The sequence below is a fragment of the Anoplolepis gracilipes genome, chromosome 9 (genome assembly GCF_047496725.1).
Source record: "Anoplolepis gracilipes chromosome 9, ASM4749672v1, whole genome shotgun sequence".
NCBI lineage: Eukaryota > Metazoa > Arthropoda > Insecta > Hymenoptera > Formicidae > Anoplolepis > Anoplolepis gracilipes.
The window spans coordinates 8,853,869-8,874,055 of NC_132978.1; the positions used below are offsets into that span (position 1 = coordinate 8,853,869).

General features: G+C 33.3%; 1 protein-coding gene across 1 annotated transcript in view; it reads left to right on the forward strand.

Annotated features, from left to right (window-relative positions):
- Positions 1-20,187, forward strand: part of Ubce2h (ubiquitin conjugating enzyme E2H) — a 38,320-nt gene extending 18,133 nt beyond the window's left edge. The window contains exons 3-6 of the mRNA XM_072899335.1: positions 1,775-1,851; positions 16,054-16,221; positions 16,511-16,639; positions 16,867-20,187. Of these exons, the coding sequence (XP_072755436.1) occupies positions 1,775-1,851; positions 16,054-16,221; positions 16,511-16,639; positions 16,867-17,003 (511 nt within the window). The 3' untranslated portion in view covers positions 17,004-20,187. The remainder of the gene's footprint in view (positions 1-1,774; positions 1,852-16,053; positions 16,222-16,510; positions 16,640-16,866) is intronic.

Sequence of the window (20,187 nt, forward strand, 5' to 3'; positions counted from 1 at the left end):
CACGCACATTTGATTTTTCTTCTTTTCTCACAAACGACGCGGAATAAAAAATGCAAGTATTTTTCCTTTTAAAGAGTGCCGTTTTTTATGTCTAATATTGATAAAATTCAAAGATTTAAGAAAGAGGATACAAGTGTTTACTTTAAAAAATTACGTTTTTGTTATAGCATATTTTGTATGTACAGATGTGAAAAATGTGTTTAAATGCACGTCAAACTCATGATATTACTCTATCGTTACGGTGAATGTGTCTGTCTGTCTGTCTGTCTGTGTGTGTGTGTGTGTGTGCGTGTGTGTGTGTGTGTGTGTGTGTGTGTACATGTTTGATTTGAATATCTCAACAGCCTTTATGTCACTTTGCGACGCGAAGATTTTAAATTGACATTTTTATTCCGACACGTTGAAAAAGTGCTTCCGCATTTTACGTGCACATGGTGAGGTTGTTGAATAATTTAATTAAAAGGGTTTTATTACCTCGCCACGTGTGATACAGATTTTGCGATAAATGTAGGACTCATAAATTTTACAGTAGTAGTGTACCACGAGAATTGCAAGATTATGCGCGATACCGTAAATGCAAAACTTAACAAATAATTTTAACACTTTTAGATTGCATGAATTATTTTTATTTAATCGCTTAATTTTTGTCAGGAAAAATTGTTTGAGATTTTTGTGTGTCCAAACAAAATCTTTTTTTTTTTTTTTTTTTTTTTTTTTTGCGATTTGTTTTGACATAATCGTTGTTGGAAAATCTGTTTGCGTTTCATACGCAACGAAGAGTTTGGTTCGCGTTTTGTCTCTCTCTCTCTCTCTCTCTCGAGAGAGAGAGAAACGGTAACTCATTTTTTTCATGTGAAACGTCGTTTAGATAAGCACTTTCTAATGCACGCATCGAAAGTTTTACTCTTACACAAGCGATAAGCGAGCCAGCGACCTCCGCTAGCACGTTTCAGTTAATGGTGTGTATGTATGCGTGAGAGTTTATCCCCTGTAATCCCTGTCCTTTTTAAGGACGCGTGCTGTCTTCGTATACATTTTATATTATCACAGTTTTGTATGTGATAAGTAAAATTGCAATATTTCTCTTTACAGATTCTTAATATTTTTTTATTTCGAAATAATTTATCAAACCTTTTTTAGAAATAGAATATGCATTATAATATCGATAAAAATATCTAAAAAAAAAGTATTATATATACAATAATTTTAAATTGTAATAAACATATGCCTACATTTTTTTAGAAATTTAATTATTTATATCGTTAAAAGTAACATAAAATTTTACATGTTCAAAATTTATATTATAATATATATATTTGTGTGTATGTGTGTGTGTACACGCACATATACTCTTATTTATATTCAGACGTATAAAGCTAGGATGAAGAGATAGACTTAAAGTCACGTAATTTAATGATATTACTAGTTCAATTTCATTTGAACCCTATGAATTTTAACAAAACAAACAAAATGAAAGGAAAAAAAATTATACGGTTTTACATTGTCATTCGAGCACGTGTGTATTGTGCCAGTTAGATAGTCGTATGCTGGCTGTAACGGTCCGCCACGGCCTCCGCGGCACAGTTTTACATCTTCCTTATACCTCTGTTTCAATTTTCCAAGTGCATCGTTACACTGATTACTGTCTCGTTTCTCGCCGCCGACAGCTAACCTGTGATTTGTCCCTCCCGCCATAGAAAAGCGCAGAGGCGTGTCTAATATAACGTAAAAAAGAAAGACACGATTTTCCTTAACTTTTTTTTACCCCAAACAGAATAGAAAGCAAACACGAGGTGACAATTCTGGGAGGATTAAATGAATTCTCCGTCAAGTTCTACGGTCCACGAGGGAGTGAGTATATTATCTTATTTTTATATTACATTATAATGTGTGCAGTACATGGAACTAAATGTTATTTGAGATCAATTTACAATAATTATTTAAATACAATTAAATTGTGCCATATTATGCACAACTTTCTATACCGATTATGTTGTTTACTATAATTTATAGTAGTTAATTTATCAACGATATCATTTTTTTTGTAATTTAATTAAGTTACATAGAATGATAATTAGGAATATTATAATTTGATTGGCTAAAATATTTGATTTCAATTTTATATATTTGTCTTAAACTGTAATATGTGACTTTACAATCGGCAAAATGCAATTATGGATAAAGATGTTTATCACTGTAATCTTACTTGACATTGAAGCCACATTAATGCAATTCTCGATGGGTGTCCTTCGCATTTTTTTTGTGTGTCACGCTCAATTTTATAGTTTCTTATGTATTACCTTGAATTGCTATTATTATTATTATTAGATGAATATTATTACTGGAATTAAAATACACATCTGAAAAGTCGCGATTACTGTATAATTTAATTACATTACAATATAATTTAATTACATTAATTAAATTACAATTTAGGTTGTTAGTAATTTTACAAATTTTATAACATTTGGCAGTACGTAGTTTCCGTATGCTTTTTATTTCTATTGTACTATCTAACTAATTAAACATTTATAATCTATCATGAAGCTAAATGTTTTCGCACTTGCCATCTTAAGATAGAATATTAAAACATGATGGCAAAAGTTGTTTTATATGTTTTCACTTCATGATATTCCGAGGTTCATGCGCATCTCTCAAAGGCGGAAATACTTATGCAACTGCCTCGTACTTGCGATTTTCTCGGTTTGCTGGACATACATGTGAAGCATATTATCGATTGGCAGGCGTCTTTCGTGAAAGAAAGTTCCTTGACTCGACGAAAGAGACGCACAGCTGTCCTTAAGAGAACGCTTTCAACCAGATCGTGTCTGAGATAATGACATGGCTGTATATGTCTAGCCTTTTATTGCAGATAATACAAACAGGTTGCAGACTATTTCGTTGACAGCAATTTAAAAAGAGATTATTGCAGGAACTTAAAATTTATATGCATAATTTATTTTTATCACAAAAACGATTCATATAAAATCGAACTTTTTTAAATTCTTATCGTAATCGAGTAAATCGAAATATAAATCGTGATACTAAATATAAAATAGGATAATCAAAGCTGCGAGATTGGATTAGTGTTGTTTGAGAATAAAGAAATCGCGATTTCGCACTGAATGAAACAAATTTATGGGTTCGTGATTTCATCAATTTGTTGTGTGCTCACTTTAGCGGGTCGACTGAAATTCTACAATCGCGTAATGAATTTCGCTTTGCCACAGTGGAAAGCAAGCTGTTCGAAGATGAAAGTTTCTTGACCCTCAGATCGCGACGGCAAATCAGTTAAAATCGCGACTACCTTCGTTTGTAAACTCTTTAAATTAGATCGCGTTTCAGATAGGTCCTTTGAAACGGCGCAGCTGCATCCATGAATATAACTTCATTTGCTTAAGAACCAAACTCTGGGACTTGGGCTTTTACTCTGACGAGATATGCTACATTTGCGGTAGAACGTACCGCAGGATAATCTTCGCCTGGATTGCCCGAACAAATTGTAGAAACGTGATATTCAACGTAATCGGATTCGATGCCGTTTGCATGTATCGCTAAAATACGCAAAGTCTGCACAAAATTCAAAAGTTAAAATATATATTAAAAAAAAAAGATAAAATCTTTATATTTTTACCTTACGATGGAAATATTAATATCGTTTCTCATTATAAATTTTATTACTTAGATTGTTAAAAATTAAAAAATTTTTATCCTATATTAAAATTATATTTACACTTAAAAATATATTTATCAAAAAAAATTATTTATATCTGTTATTTATTAATAAATAATATTTATCTACATGTTGTTTTATTTGCTTGTAGAAATGAAGGAATATAGGTACAATTTTTTGAAACAATAATAAAAAGATTAATTTATCTTTAAATTTTGCGTCTACTCTGAAAATCCACTAATTATAAGATTTACAATAGATTACTTGGCAATCTGCTGGATCTAGCTGTTCCTGAGTCTGTGTTAGTGCAGCGTTGATAATACAGTGTATCCGATTATTTCGTCTTTCGCGATCGATCGTTGTAGCTCGTAATTGCATAATCAATTTTATGTATTCTCTTTTTTCTCTCTATATATATATGTGTGTACGGCTTCGCTTGTCCAGCCACCCTTCACTTGCCGCCGTCGACGAATTAGTATCATCGAACTACCCCCGGAACGATGTAAATCAGATCGTGTTTCAGACAATCCTCCTCTCCCCTCTCCTCCCTCCCACAAACGATGCAGCTGCGCGCGCGCGAGTTCGTTTACATGCGTTCATTTTCCAGCTGCAAGATAGATGAAAGCGCATCAATTCATGGAATATTGTTAAAGTTTTTTAATTACAAGAAAAAAAGGACATAACTACATATAACGTATAATCGGAAAACCTTTTCCTATTTGAATCTCTTGTGGAATTATAAAATTATTGAAATATATCGAATAATTCTCTTGATTTGTTTTTTTAAATAAGAGAAATAAAATAATTGCTTGCTCATGGATTTTTTTTTCACGAGTTTTAATTTCTACTTGTTAAATTCTAGAAATGTACGAAACAAGTATTTAAAATACAACAAAGCGTATTACGAGAGAAGTTTATATAAGCTTACGTTAATGAAACAACTTTTTTACTCTCGTAGTGTTTTAAAATAGATTGCACTGCAGATCGTGCGCTAATTCTTTCCAACTATATTAGCGAAATTATTCCAACATCTTTGGCACTGGTTACAATTTTATTTTTCCCTGATATTTTCAAGATATTTAGTCTTTTAAGTTATGTGTAAATAAATCCTTTCAAATGTAGGATTTCGAATATAGTCAGTCGTAATGTTAAATGCGTAATATTATAATATAGACTGATCAGTTCATGTTTATTTAATTTTGGACTGCTACTGAATATTCCTCGCAATTTCGAATGGATGTAGAACATTAATATTTTCACTTCAAAATTACTAAATTGTTAGTTATTCTCATTTCACGTTATTCGAAACGACAATCTCATACGCGTTTGAAGATCTTTACAATCTAACTTCATTTAAATATAATTAGACATATATGTATATGTTACGATGCAGCACTTTTTGTATTATACCTCGTTACGTAACTCACATATAAATTCATTCGCGAGTCAATGAGTCTCCGCGACTTTATTAATTGTTGAAGATAATTATCAAATTCCGATTGAAAATCGCTTCGGTAGATTATTAGCGAACGTGAATTAAATTCCAGTTACATATCAGATATTCACGTTGTGCACACAAGCGAAAATAGATTGGGTGAATGGTGAACTGCGGGATATCAACGGTGAACAAAGGTTTTCAGCATAACAACTCCTCGGTTGCACTCAAACGTGGTATAAACTGTGAGAGATTCCGTGGTATTTCGTGTACGATGTGTTTTCTCACTGAATGATTGAAACTTAGCAAGTGCTGTTAGAGAATATTCTAATTGCTTTGAGTAGTTTATTATTTACGACAGAATTTTGCTTTGATTACATTAATCTACAAAATTTAATTATATTAACCTACAAAATTTAATTTTTTTCATAGAACTTGTAAAAAGTGAATGATAAATTTCGAATTCTCAGGATTTATAAATAAATGAAATTTGTTAAAGAGAAGTGAAAATTTATTGTATTACTGTTACAATTTTCAAAATGAAATGTGTACTATTATATATAATATTATTATATGTGATTTTATTGAAAAAGAAACTGCAGAAAATCATATCTATTTTGATTTTGTCAGATTATAAAATAAAAATGTAATTTTCCATACGTGCGAATAAGGTAATAAAAGTACTCTTTTATTTTAACGTATATAATATGCACACGTTTTAAATGATATAATGTTTCACAGAATTGCTAATGGTACGAAGCGGAAGAATATCGGTATAATACATTACGTACTTTAATAAAAAAAAAAAAAAAAAGACTCAATCTGTGATATCTGGTTATTTAAATATGTTGATTTGAATTTTGAATTATGACATGTATATGTATATGTATAGTGTATGCACGCATTTAGATAATACATGTTTTAAATCTGTCAGTTGAGCATTCTTTGTTTAAACATGTTTAGAGTTAGCAAAGATATTTTACTGCATAATTGCATCACAGCATGAAGAATAGCATAACGCTCGATGCATAGATATTCGCCATTTGTTAAACGACGTAAATAAAAAAAAAATCAATGCTCCAGAAAGGCAAAAAATGGATTTATTTAGCGTTTGTGTTCAGAATACAAATGAATGTACATTTTGCTCGGCGTATCGCATTCTCGCCGCTTTCCGCTTTGGTTTAATCACGCTTTAAGATTGCATAATTCCCTCACCTTGACTCCGTGCTAATGTATCGGAGCCCTTGAACGGCTGCAGGTTCTGTTTAAAATACGCCTCTATATCGGAGGCATGTAAAAGTTTGTACAATCTTGCCCAATCATCGTTTCGTGAGGTGTCTCGTTAAACAAAAAATTTCACTTATATTACAATGCTTGTGAGTTAATTACTGCCAACTGTCATAAGATTCGTTCAATACAACATTAACGTTATTGATATAGTTGAATTTTTATAAGAAATATCAAATACATTCTCTTGTTTCCATAAATTAATTTCTATAAATTAATTTCTCAACTTATCTTATCTTCCTTCGGCCTAGTTTTACGTAACTCTATTTAATAAAAAATATTTTATCTAATTAAAATAATTTACATATCGCGTTTTATTATACCAATGATTCTAATATTGGTATATCGCGAAAATCAATAATTAATTTTTTTTAAAGCGCCTAAAAATTTCTGAATTAGCGATTGCAAAGTGAAAATATAAAAAGTAGATGACGCATAATGATTAATTCATGATCATCTGCATATAACGTATCACCTACATATGACTACTATGATCGTATCTAAATGAAATTGTGCGACGTCTGTCATTTTTGAAAGCAGCAATCATCTCGTTTGGAGAAAAGTATAATTGGTCGTCGAATCAGGCTAAAGATTATTAAATGATAAGATCACTTTATTTTTCGTCGACACAAGAAAGAGAGAGAGAGAGTGAGTGAATGAGTGAAAGAAAAGCAGCCAGAGGTATTCCTTTCATCTCCCTTGCGCTTGCCGATAACCGTTTGCTGCAATAATATGTACGTCGTGTGCACATTACGCATGCAAACGGATGCATGGAAAGCTTGCTGCATAATGAGACGCTTAGGCGCGGTTGTTTGCTGTTTGATTAACCAGTTCCTCTCACATTTTATTGTTCGTTAGTCATTTAGTCAGCTGGCATATTTATCGTGACTTTGTAAGGTATAAAAATAGTTCTTTAATGCATTAAATTGCGTTAAAAAATTATACCAATATTTTTTTGCAAAGTCATAGCTTGTCAAGCATATTTTGTTGATTATCGTTAGAGTATTTTGACACGTATTGCAAGTATTGTACAACTTAAATATGTAATACTCTAGTCGCTGAGTTTCGCTGATATCGTGTCTTTTGCAAAGCGAGTGGCATTATTATTAGACCGGCAAAATCGCACGTCGATAAGATTGAGCCGCGTGAGGAATTGCTTTAAGTACTGTTCACACATCGAGAGAGATATTTCTCACTGAAAAGAAAATCAAGTCTAAATTTGTCAAAGAATATATGAGAATGATTCGTTTGAATGTCTGAAATACGAGATTGTATATGAGATATAAGAGGTCCTAGTATATGAGATATAAGAAATCTTTTCTCTAACTTAAGAAATGAGACTGCGTCGGTAGAACTGGTCGAGAAAATTAGTTCACTCAGTCATGTGCAACATTTCGACGACGACGGTTATTTCGCGACGATTTATCACATAGGTAAATACGATCGCGCACATATGGTACACTTTAGTGCACAAAGCGCTATGGTCGTTTGGGAATGGTTGTAAACGAGCGATTGACGATGTTACATCGGAGATACTGTGGGCTCCGCTTCGTGGTGACCCACTTTAACGCGATGCTTCAACACGCCCGAGGATTTCGCTCGCCCTAGGAGAGCTGGCCCTGTTAAACTATGACTGTTAAGAGAGTTATGGGAATGTAACTCGCTCTGGCTGTATTCCATAAAATATACAGGATGTTTTACTTCAAGTCGTGGGGCGGCGAAGTAATATGTTTCTTGAAACACGTCAGAAATAGAAAGAGTTGCAGAGGAATAATTGAATTTTCCTTTCGATTACGCATTGTTTCAATCGAGAAATACCTAACTTTAAACTGTCTAACAGTGATCTGAAAAAGAGCAATATGGGAGCATTATTGCGAATTGTGTCTTGTCATTCATTTAATTTTATATTCAGCGCGTTATATCGATTGAGTGCTTTTTCGCCGATATCTTTTTATCAGTTCAATTATATATGGTGCCAAAAAGATGTTTTGCAGAAACATATATTTTTTGCTCATCTCTCACACGCGATCGTTTTTACACAAATATCTGTGTACTTGTCCTCGCTAACAGTATAAATTTATATCGAAATGCATTTCAGAATACATCACTTTCCTGCATGCTATCTGTCTTTATTAAAGCGCAAGCATAATTTTAACGCAGTTACTGAAATTATATATGCAATCTTCAAGCAGGCGATTGACAAAGAGCGGACGCGTATTCTGTCTCTGATGGCAATCTTTCCGATTCCATTAATAGTTCTCTGCCATATTGCTCTATCACGTCGCAAACTCTCTCGGGGCGGTCGTGCTCTAGGCAAATGTGCATCGCTGTAGAAAGCCGTTGCTGTGTGCCATATCCTCGTTCCACGTTCCATTAGCGAAAATAATTGATAGTCGATATGAGAATTACAATAATCGAATGCGATCATTGATGAATTCATCATTATCTCATCGAATATTGCCATGATATTAAAAAAACAAATTCACGATATCAATTATTTATATTTAGCCATTTTATTTTACATTTATAATATTTGACTCGTTGTTTGAATTGTAAATAGTGTTGTTTAACAAAATTAAAACCAAGACATGTTTAAAAGGTTAAATATTATATCAGTCAGTTGTTTTTTAAACGCCCATATTTTATAATTATTTGGGAAACTCAAGATTCGAGAAATAAACGTCAGCGCCGAGAGCTTCTAGACTTAGATACAAGTAAATTCTAATCTCTGTTGAGCCTAGCGCGTCGTTAAGCAGTAGCAAGGTCTAATTAGCATACGTCGTTCGCGAAGCGGAAATCTTCCAATGTCGTATCCTCGTCTGATCCTCGAGTGTAGGGAATTCTTGAAGCGGTAAGCGCTTGTCGTCGAGTGGAAAAGTAGATCAGAAGGATTTATGTAGAACTCACCGTGGAATTACGATCGTCGCGCATTTATGCAGAAATCGAGAGTCTTATTCGTGGAGCTCCATTACATAATTATTCAATTTCCTCTTTTCTCTTTTTACTCTTTCAAGATTGACATTGATATTACTTAAGCAAATTATCTTGGCTTGAAAAAATTTTCGCGAATATATGTTTGATGATTGTAAAATATGACATATGAAGATATTAATATTTGACATCTTTTTTTTTCGTTCACGATTCCAACAATCGAGCTCATCGAATTTTCTTGTAAAAAAGTATCTTGACATATTAATATGAATTTCATGTAATTTATTTATTGTATGTTCACCAAAGAGGGAATATGGTCGACTTCATTATCGTTTCGAGAAAATGATGATGACTGTTATTACTGTATAATTTTGTACATACAAGTAATCAGTACAGAAACCATGATTTATTTGATATCGCGAGGAATGTTTATTGTAAGAAATTTCATTAGTAATTTTTTCTTCGTTCGTCATTTCGTCAAATAATTTTCTTAATAAATTGAATTATTCTATCGATCAGTTGATATTGGAAAATTACGGTAAATAATGGCCATTCATGTTAAAGAAGAATCTGCTTTGCAAATTTATCTAGAGATATCTATCAACTTCATTCACATCGATGATCGTGGAAGGGAGTGAAGTTTTTATATATATCCAGCTATAGATAAAAAAGTTGGACGACTTCGCTTATCGACTGGTGTCAAATAATAACTCCGTTTCTGTGCCACGTTGTACGACGTGGGGGAACTTTATGCCTGTTTCACACCGTTCGTTTTTCCAATGAACCGTTTGCACATCGATTCGGCGGGAGAGAAAAATTGTTTACATAGTCCGATGACTTTAACCTTTGGGGAGCTATCCGTTCCGTTATATACACGCTCACGCAGACGCGTCAATGTCCTTTTAATTAGAATTATTGAAGGAAAAGTATCTCGTCTTTTTTTTTTTAGGCTTATCAAGCGTTGAACCGCAAAGCCACAAACAAATAATCAGTAATAACTTATTCCTCCGTCTATTCTTATACTTTAATAATTTATTATATTTTTAAAATTTCTATTTCAAACAATTTGAAGTTTTAACATAGTCTATTATATTTATGTTGTAAAGTTTCATTATAATTACGTTATCAACGTTAAAGATAAATCGGTTAATATCAGGTCAACTTATATGTAAGTTTGGGAAACCTGGCAAGATAAATAAAGTACTTTGCCTCTTCGATTAATAATATATAATTTCTAATTTTTAAAGATTTGCTATTTTATTAAATATTTTTTTGTTTTCTTTATTCTTTCTTCTGTTCTTTTTATCTTCATTTTTATTGTACCAAAACTCTTTATGGAATCTTCTATTTTATACTTTTTTTGATGTTTTTTATTAATTTTATAACTATTTTCCGAGAATCATGTGCTAAGCCTTTGATCTGTTTGTAATTGCGAGCAAAAAGTTCTCAGTCGCAGAGAGCATATGCTTTCAGATTTTTATCCCGGTTATTTTCTTTTGGCGGATGCAGGCAGTGTTAATGATAAGAGTCAGGGCAAAGCGTTCGTTAAAACGACTGAAACCGATGAAAAATGGCGATCTATTTCCTTCGCTTGATACAAAAAAAGTTAGATCTTTTTCGATGAGAATTCTACTCGACCTAGTTTCTACGCCAAAGCTGTGCTTGCGTCATACTGGAAATTATTCGTGCATAAGGCCTCGTAATCTTGTAGAGCCGATCATAAATGAATTGATCGGACGAATTAACATTGGATTAAATGCAGAGTCTGCACGTAGGCTTATATTTAAAAACAATTTATTAACGTAATGGTTACAACGAGTCCTTTTTCTGTTGTATTAATAAAAAATTTATAACTTTCCTTATCGTAGTTTTTTCGTAGAAAGTCTACTTTATAAATTAAAGATGATAATTTTCAAATATGAAATTATAAAATAATAATCGAAATATATTTTTAATATTATCAATTTGATTTTATTCGATTTTACATTTATAATTTTAATTCAATCTTAATCGAACATAAATTAAAATGCATAGTGAAAAGATAATCTAATTTGCTGGTTTTCGATCATTAATTTTTTTTAACAATTTTAATGAGGAAAAATTGATATAAATTAGACCAAATAGTCCAAATAATAAATTCAGCGTAACACAGCCTAAGATATTGAGTGTTGTTCATATATTTTGCGCACTCGTTTTTTTTTTTTGTTTATCCAAATACATCCAATCTGTCAAAAATGCTCTTATATACGCGAACCTTTCTTTCGACTCGCAACAAGTCTATGTTATTCAAGGGCGCGCCGGCCATTTACATAATTGCCATGTGGAATCGTTGTGCATCTCAATTGAAACCGCGAAATGACGTATATTACGTTTTGGATTCACGCTGGCGTGGAAATGTCGAAAGTGGAAGCTGAAAACAGTACGCCATTCTCTTGTATCATGGTTTTGCGTTACCCTGACAAAGTGCGACACACACATGCGGAAGAACAAGGAAGTGGGTCAGTGGGCCAAGCGCGGGCTGCAGCACGAGCTTCTCCGTATCGAACTGCATCCGCATCTGCACGCGAGCGAGAGGGTGCCATGTCTCCCGATATGCACCCCAGTAGATGACGCACGATAGTCATCGCGAGAGAAAAATCGCGAGCACTTACAATTAGTGTATTTATAAACAACAAAAACCGAGCAAAAGTTTTTCCACACGAAAATAACGCGTCAATAAAATTACAAATTAGTTATTTCATCGAAGAGGCTCTTTATTCCGGATAAAATAAATCTTTTAACTGATAATATCATAATCGCCACAGCAAACTCGCGTCGAATATGGCAATGTTTCGATTGAGGATTATTATTTATTATTTAATCGGTAATTTTAATTTTCTATACTAGGAGAAGCCTCGTTTTATCTCCTTTAATAAAATTTTAAACCTTTAATATATTTTTTTATTATTAAATTAAAATTGTCGTGACACCTGGATGAAAAGCATAACGGGAAACTTGATTTCAACTCATTAAAAACTGGATTAATACTATTCCAGCGGAAAAGCTGAAAATGCGCTGTATATACGTGAGGGCTTTTGCGTAAAATGTCGCATGCACTGCGGAATAATGTAAACTTTTATTGTCTTGGGTTTAGACAGTGTTACAATATATGCATCGTAACAAACAGATATGGAGTACCTTGTTTGCAATTTTTTTATTGCTAAGCGCACGTGGATAGCTTTTATGCATCTCTGGATAGAAATAAAACTCACTTTACTGTTTGCAAGCGCGCATATCAATGGAACGTGAACTCTATATATTGTACCGCAAACTTGCACAAATGTAGAATGCAGATCTATCAAAAATTTATGTCCCTTCTATTCAATTTCAGCCGTCCATACTTGGGCTCGTCCGTCCGCGCTTGATTGATTTTTACTTATTGCTCGTAAATTTTCGCTCTCGAGTCGTAACAGTATTCTCGTGCTATAACTTTTTTATTGGGAGATTTTCGAAAGTCTTTTATTTAAAGGAAGAAATTTTTTAAATGTTGCTTTTTGAACAATTTCCTTGTACATTTATTCGTTTGGAAAAATAATTTATTTATTTATTTGAAAGTTATCGTTTTTATCACAAAGATGTAATTCGAAGATATAATTCATTGCTTAGAAAGCAATCGGAATACTTTTTCAGCGCTTTCTCTCGATTGTTTCGAACGGTTATAGTCTTTCGTTTAATTTGTTGCGGTCGTCACACGAACAATGATCGATACGCGAATAAAAAAATAACGTATATATGGAGCGCTTCCGCTGTAAAATGGATACTATTTATATATTTCGAATGAATATCGGATTGAGAAAATGGGAGAGAAGGTACGGGATGGAAATTACCGTTGAAATGACAGAACCGGTTATTCAATTGATAAATTTTTCCCAAGCCGTCATAGAACTCATTTTTTAGGATTTTAATCGTTATTAATGTTGCAAATTATGAGAAAATGTTGACTTTTCACATGTACTGCTTGGATGGAAAATTATTTCACCTCCTTTTTTTCCATCCGAGTTTTCTGATTAGAGGTATCTAAAACTATGGAAACTTTTCGCATTAAAGTGACATTTGTGTCGCCGACAGTAATGATAGCAGTTGCATTTGACATCGAGTTGAATATTACAGGCAAAAAAATAAGTTTATTTTGAATTATTTAAACAAATTAAAAGTTTTATATTTATTATAATACTTACATATATTATACATGTCTTTGCGCGCTACTCTGATTCAGAACTTTATTAAGAACAATCTCGTATGATTTTTAGCAGAGACTAATTTTAATTAAAAAAAAATAATTTTTAATTTAATATGTCAAAAGAGCGTTAAGACAAATTATATATTACAAAAATTATATAGATGTTCAAAACCGTTCATTAAATTCCGACGCAATAATCGTGTTTACGTCATGCTTCAGTATAATGCCAGTGTCAGTGCGTGAGTATCAATACTTTCACCGTGAATCCGGCAACAGGAAGTGTGAACGCGTGCACACGTGCGTCCACGCACAGGTGAATCACGTTTCCCGAGGCACACGCAGCCATTTCGCACGCGTACATAGCTCTTGCATTTGGAAGGCAAAAGTCAATCGGACGTGACCGCAAAAAAAAAAAAAAAAAAAAAAACCGGAAAGAAGAATGCGTAGATATGCGTAAGCAGATTTGCTGTTCACCGTTGTGTCGAGAATTAAATGTACTTTACGTTAGTAATAGTCATAATCAAGATATGTTAGTTAATGACGTTTGGGATTGATTTAAATTTTAAATGTGTGTACGTACATATACATATATGCGTGGATTCTGTTATCTAAAATTTAAACGAAAAATTGATAAATTATGGAAAGGAAATTGAATATACGAGAATTGGAATTAATGAGATCAAAGGAATATATTTTAAAATTCCTGTTATATATATTTAAGTTCTACGACGAAATTTCGCATGTAAAAATTGTCTTATTTTATTATTAGTTTTTTATTGAAATGGGAATCGAAACTCTGGAGTACGATTTAATTTTTCCGTTTATCCGATAGCAGTTTGCCGAGGCAATACATCAATGTGTGTTACAATTTCTGTGAAATAATTAAATACCTGTGGACGCGATGAATAAACTGTAAAGAGAATCCAAATTTCTATATTTTTTTACTTGATTAATTAATTGATATGTTTGTGGCAAGCACCATTTATTTCTATATCTTGCTTGATAAAATTGATTTTATATTTTTATTTGAGCTTCAAAAATCCTTCGATGTTTTAGCAATCATTCATTATTTATTATTGTTAATTAATTAGTCGTAGACGATGACAAATCAATATTAATATATATAATTCGACTTTTTATTGTGTCGAGTATCAAAGTCGAATAATGTTGATCATGTTTCTTTTAAAGCCGGCGCGTGACTTGTGTACGAGTGTTATTCTCATAAATGTTGAGCATCGACTTCATCAAGTCTAATCGACAAGTCTGTTGATTTCGTCGGTTGAATCATTCTATTACATATTGAACTGTTCTGTTTTTATGATGCATTATAGATACATAATAAATAGCTGTATATACTCAGTTTAACTTTATTTTATTTTCTTGCATCAAAAAAATTTAGTACGATAATAATATCAGAGATTAATAATTGAAGATTATGTCGCATAGGTAACTCTAATAATCTGATACTCATAATTTTAATCTTAAATACTTTATCTTTATGATTCTAATTGTAATTTAAATCGAGAAAACATTTGATCGAGAAAATATCTTTACACACAGATGAGAGGTAATTTACATAAAGTGAGAAATACGCAAGGACTCTTTAAAAGTCTCGTCGCTTGCCATGCGTTAAGAGATATTATCGTCTTTCGTCTATAAAACTCCGTACGAAGCTTTGCCAGCTTATTTTGGACATAAAACTCTTAGCGAACTTTTGACCGAAAACAGCTGTGTTTTGACTCTTCAGTGACAATGAACGAATCCTTCTTCGTGCAGATATTATTTTCTTCTTTCCGAACGAAAGGAGTATTCCGGAGAGTGGCTTTACCGTTGGACGTTCCAGTTTCGCGGATCTATCACGAATTATAAGATAGCGCGTTCTCGCTATGATCATCTTGTCCTACAATCGTGTATCGTCAATAACTGTACGTGCAATTGCTGCGAAATTTTTTTTTATTGAATTATGCGGGCGCGATGATAAACGATTACATGCGCGATCGCCGCACAACGCATTTCGAAACTCATGAATTTCGACGAATTATTGACGTTTCGGTTATTCAACCCCCGATTATCCAATGAACATGACCGCTTTTTCAGACTTTTCGGTGCTGTTATTTCACAATTTTTGTCTAGTTTGACAGCGAATAAGCAATTAACGAGCGGGTCGAATTGACGTGTCTATTCGTAGCGTGTTTTATGTATTTTGTTTTCGTGTCTGTATCAAGTAATAACAAATAACAATGCTCGCAAAAAACAATTTATTATTCGTTATCAGTTATATGTGCATTATAAATATTGAATTCTGATATTTATATACTGCTTATCAATACTTGTGCGCTTTTAATCAACATATTGTACATTTTACGATTATATCTTTTGAGATTACACGTTGAATTCTATCAGCTATGATACTAACTGCGACGAATATTTTGTCCGTCAACATATGTTAAAATGTAAAGAAGATTAATTAATATAATAATTAAATACTATGCGCTCGTTACGTTTCAGCACCATATGAAGGTGGAATATGGAAAGTAAGGGTTCATCTGCCTGAGCACTATCCTTTCAAATCACCTTCGATTGGTTTCATGAACAAAGTCTATCATCCCAACATCGATGAAGTCTCAGGCACGGTGTGTCTAGATGTTATAAACCAGGCTTGGACTGCCCTTTACGGTACGTATTCTTTAGTCTCGTAAAGTTATATTTGATGAAATACTTAAACAAAGTATCTGCGGAATTTTTGCTTAGCCGTTTCCTTGTTTCGTAAAAAGTAATTTAATCTAGACGTCACTTTGAGAGAGAATCGTTTTGTTTCTATGTGTTCAGCGATATATATTTCTGTCCTATCTATAAATCGAGCTTAGCAACAAAAATGATTCGATGTTTTTTTTTGTTGAACGAAAAAAAATTTATACAAAATTATGAAGGATTATACTGACGGCGTGCTCTCTTATTGTTTCAGACCTGTCGAATATTTTTGAATCTTTTCTGCCTCAGTTATTAACATATCCCAATCCAATTGATCCCCTGAACGGGGACGCTGCCGCGATGTATCTCCATAAACCGGAAGAATACAAGAAGAAGGTAGCGGGTGAGTATACCGATTTAATAAATTTCTTTGTAATGAAATGCAATAAAACAAAACGACGGATCTTTATAAGACATTCACGATCGTTGCCAATCAGAGCTCGTGTCTCTTTCTCAGAGTAAAACTCTCTCTTTCTTTCGCTTCCGTCTCGTGTATGTCCATGCTTTTAGAATCGTCGATCATTTCGTTCGCAATGTAATTTCCCGTTCTTTTAACTTTTATCTCGACAGATTACGTCAGGAAGTACGCGACGGAGGAGGCGTTGAGGGACCAGGAGAACGGCGGTACCGGTAATGGGATGTCCTCCGATAGCGAGTCGTCGATGAGCGACTTCAGCGAGGACGAGGCGCAGGACATGGAGTTGTAACCAAATATATTACCATCCGTACCCATATCCTTAATCATCTCGATTCCCTGTAAGATCCCCGATCGGTCGTCCTACTACCAAATAGATGCTTACACCCGAGACTCCGAGCCTCACTTTTGGTGACGGCGACGAGCCCTTATTACTTGTCGTTGCTCTCGTCGTCCGTCGCTCGTACGTAGCTGGCTCGCGTCCCCCAACAAAGATGGGGGAATCCCCAACTCTCTGCGAGAGTGTGAAAGCGACAGAAGCGAACGAGGTAAAAACGGAGAATCGCGTACGGGGTTGTGTACTGCGCTCTCTTCTTATCGAGTGCATCAAAGAGCGTTTTCGATCACGATGGTGATGTCTCTTATGATCGAATTCTCTTGAATTGGTTTCGTCAATCATTTGTTATGTTCAATTGCCACGATCATAATGACGATAATACATCGACGTAATCTACTAGTACGAACAAAATTATTAGTCTTTACAGAATCAATTCTCTCTTCCTTCAAGTGTGGAGGAGAAAGAAAGTAAGGAAATGAAAAATAGAGAGAATTCGTTGCTCGGGTTATCTGCTGCCGGTTAATATCCGCAATGTCGATTCTCAAAATTGCTCATACAATGCTTCGGCTACCCTGGCATTGATCGGATAATGCATCATTTACTGTGTTTATATTTACGATGCATTTTTGTATAATTGAGAAAGTACCGAGACAGTAACGTTATCGTACGACCGAGAGTTACACAGAATATATTCGTCCGACATTTCGTTTGCCTCGTTTTTGAGATTCTCTCGCCCTTGTTCATTTCTCGTTTCTTCTTCCGAGTGCTGCAGCTTGCTCATTGTTGTGATATTCAAAAACATTTTATCGAAAGAAGCAGAAATTAAAGAATAGAGAAGCACCGGAAAGATGCGTTACGAAAAATTTTAACAACGAGTTGACCGATCTGATTATATAGCGATCGCATCTTTTCCACGGTTAACGACTCCTTTGCTTCTAACTTAGATTGCGTTAGCATCTATTTAAAAAGAAAAAAAAAACTATATTTTCACAAACAAAAACTACTATTAAAGTCGTTATTTATTCTTCGCAGTTTTTAAGCTTGTGAAAATTACGCTAAAAATTACTTAAAAGATAAAGAAAATAAATTATTTTTGCAATATTTTTATTTTTCCTCGCAATTGATAAATTAAAAAAAAAAAAAAGAAAAAACATCGGTGTGTATGTCAATTTTACGGTTCTCCGTTAAGGCAGGTATTTTGTTTAAGCAACAGTGAGACACAAAATGTGATGGAGTATGGGTACTAGCACCGTCTTCCTTTTTCCTGCCATCACCATTCCCAAACGTTTCCCTCGTAGGGCTTCGCATCAGCGACCGATCGCTACGTCGTCGTCGTCGTCATCGTCGTCGGCGGGGAAAAGATCGAATCTGCCACACAAACGGCCGCACGACCGTGACACGAACGATGTCAGGATAATGCAGCCGCCATTCAAGACTGCGCGATCGTGGAACTATCCCGGGAGAATGAGTGCAAACGAGACTCTGAATACGTTTCAAGCATCCTCGGCGTCCTGTCTCGAACTGTGCGCATCGGGCGGGCAAAATACGGAAGAGATGCAAACAAACGAACCTGCAGGGCCATCTTCATCGATGTGTCCATTTTTTGAAAGTGAATTGTAATAGATTGCAGTCGATCCCGATGGGTGCGGATCGGACGCGATTCAACGATCGCTCGCAAAAATTTTAAGTCAATTTGTATTATTTTAATCATTGTTATTTGAATTATATTATAGATTTCATTATATAGATTAATGTTATTAATAGAAGGACGTATATATTAAATTAAAAATTTGGAAACATCCTTGCGTTAAAGAAAAAAAAATATTTAATCGTCATTATTTCCATCTGCTATGCAGTTTACGTTTTATTTCGAACATTAGAACTAAAAGGAAATGAAATCAAAGATCTCAGGGAATTTCTGTTCGGGAAACAAAAAACTTGTGGTTGTAGCATCGCTGAGGTAAGGAAAACAACTTTGTATGAGAGATGGAAAGCATGCGAGGAAAAAAACAAAATTTATTTTTTATGTTTGACGATATATCAGCGAATTTTTGAATTTTGAAAAGAACCAAGTAGAGTAAAGAATTGTGTTTGGCAGTGTAGGAAAATTGTAAAAATTTACGAGAATATAAAATTGTACAAAGTTTAATGCACAATAATCTTCGATCAATAGTATCTCGTTTCAAATTGATCTCCCTCCTTTGCATGATTTACATGTATGCAATACGATTACAACTATACGTAAGTATAGACGTTATATTTCAGTGCCTTCTCAGGCAGAAAAGCGTGCCTTATTATATGGGTCTCCTGTGAAAAATTGCATTGGAATATATGAGTGCGTACGACGAGCATTTAACGCGTTTAACAAAACTGTGAATAAAATTGATTATTTAAAGCATTGCAAATTAATATAATATGTTTAGAATATGTTTATTTTCGAAATTAAAGATAAATGTGTTGAAAGAAATTATTAGCTACACAACACACATACACACACAATAATTCGATGATAATTGAAATATATAAAACATGATTAAGAAACGAACATAAAAAAGAAAAATGTAAGTATAAAGAAGTATAAAGAACACTTCATTGATAAAATGTTTTTCAAAACTTAAAAAAAACATACATTTCTTGGTCACTCTCTTTTTCTTTATCAAATTAATATCTAATAACTTATATTTCACTATAATTATATACCTGTGAGCATGTTGATTATAAATGCAGTAATTGCAGCAATTAATTTTAAATGTATATAGTAAAAAAAACAGTTACAGTTTTTCAGTCAATATAATGTATATTTACAATTTCATTACATATAAAAACTTGCAGTTACAATTTTGTTCATCATGTCGATAAAGTTTGTATTCAGATTTTTAATGTATTACGCAACCAGTTGCGTTCATATTTCTTTTTAAAGAACGTTACGTTTCCACGATTAAAAGAATATATAATTTACATAAAAAAAAAAAATATATTTATCCTTAGGGGGAGGCATTACAATTATTTAAGATATACTTTTTTATTAACACATACACAAGTTAGGTTCTTAGCGAATTTGTTCTGTTTGCAAAATATACTGCAATGTATTCATATTGGTTTGAAAAAGATTTCTATAAAAGTGAATTGAAATTGGAAA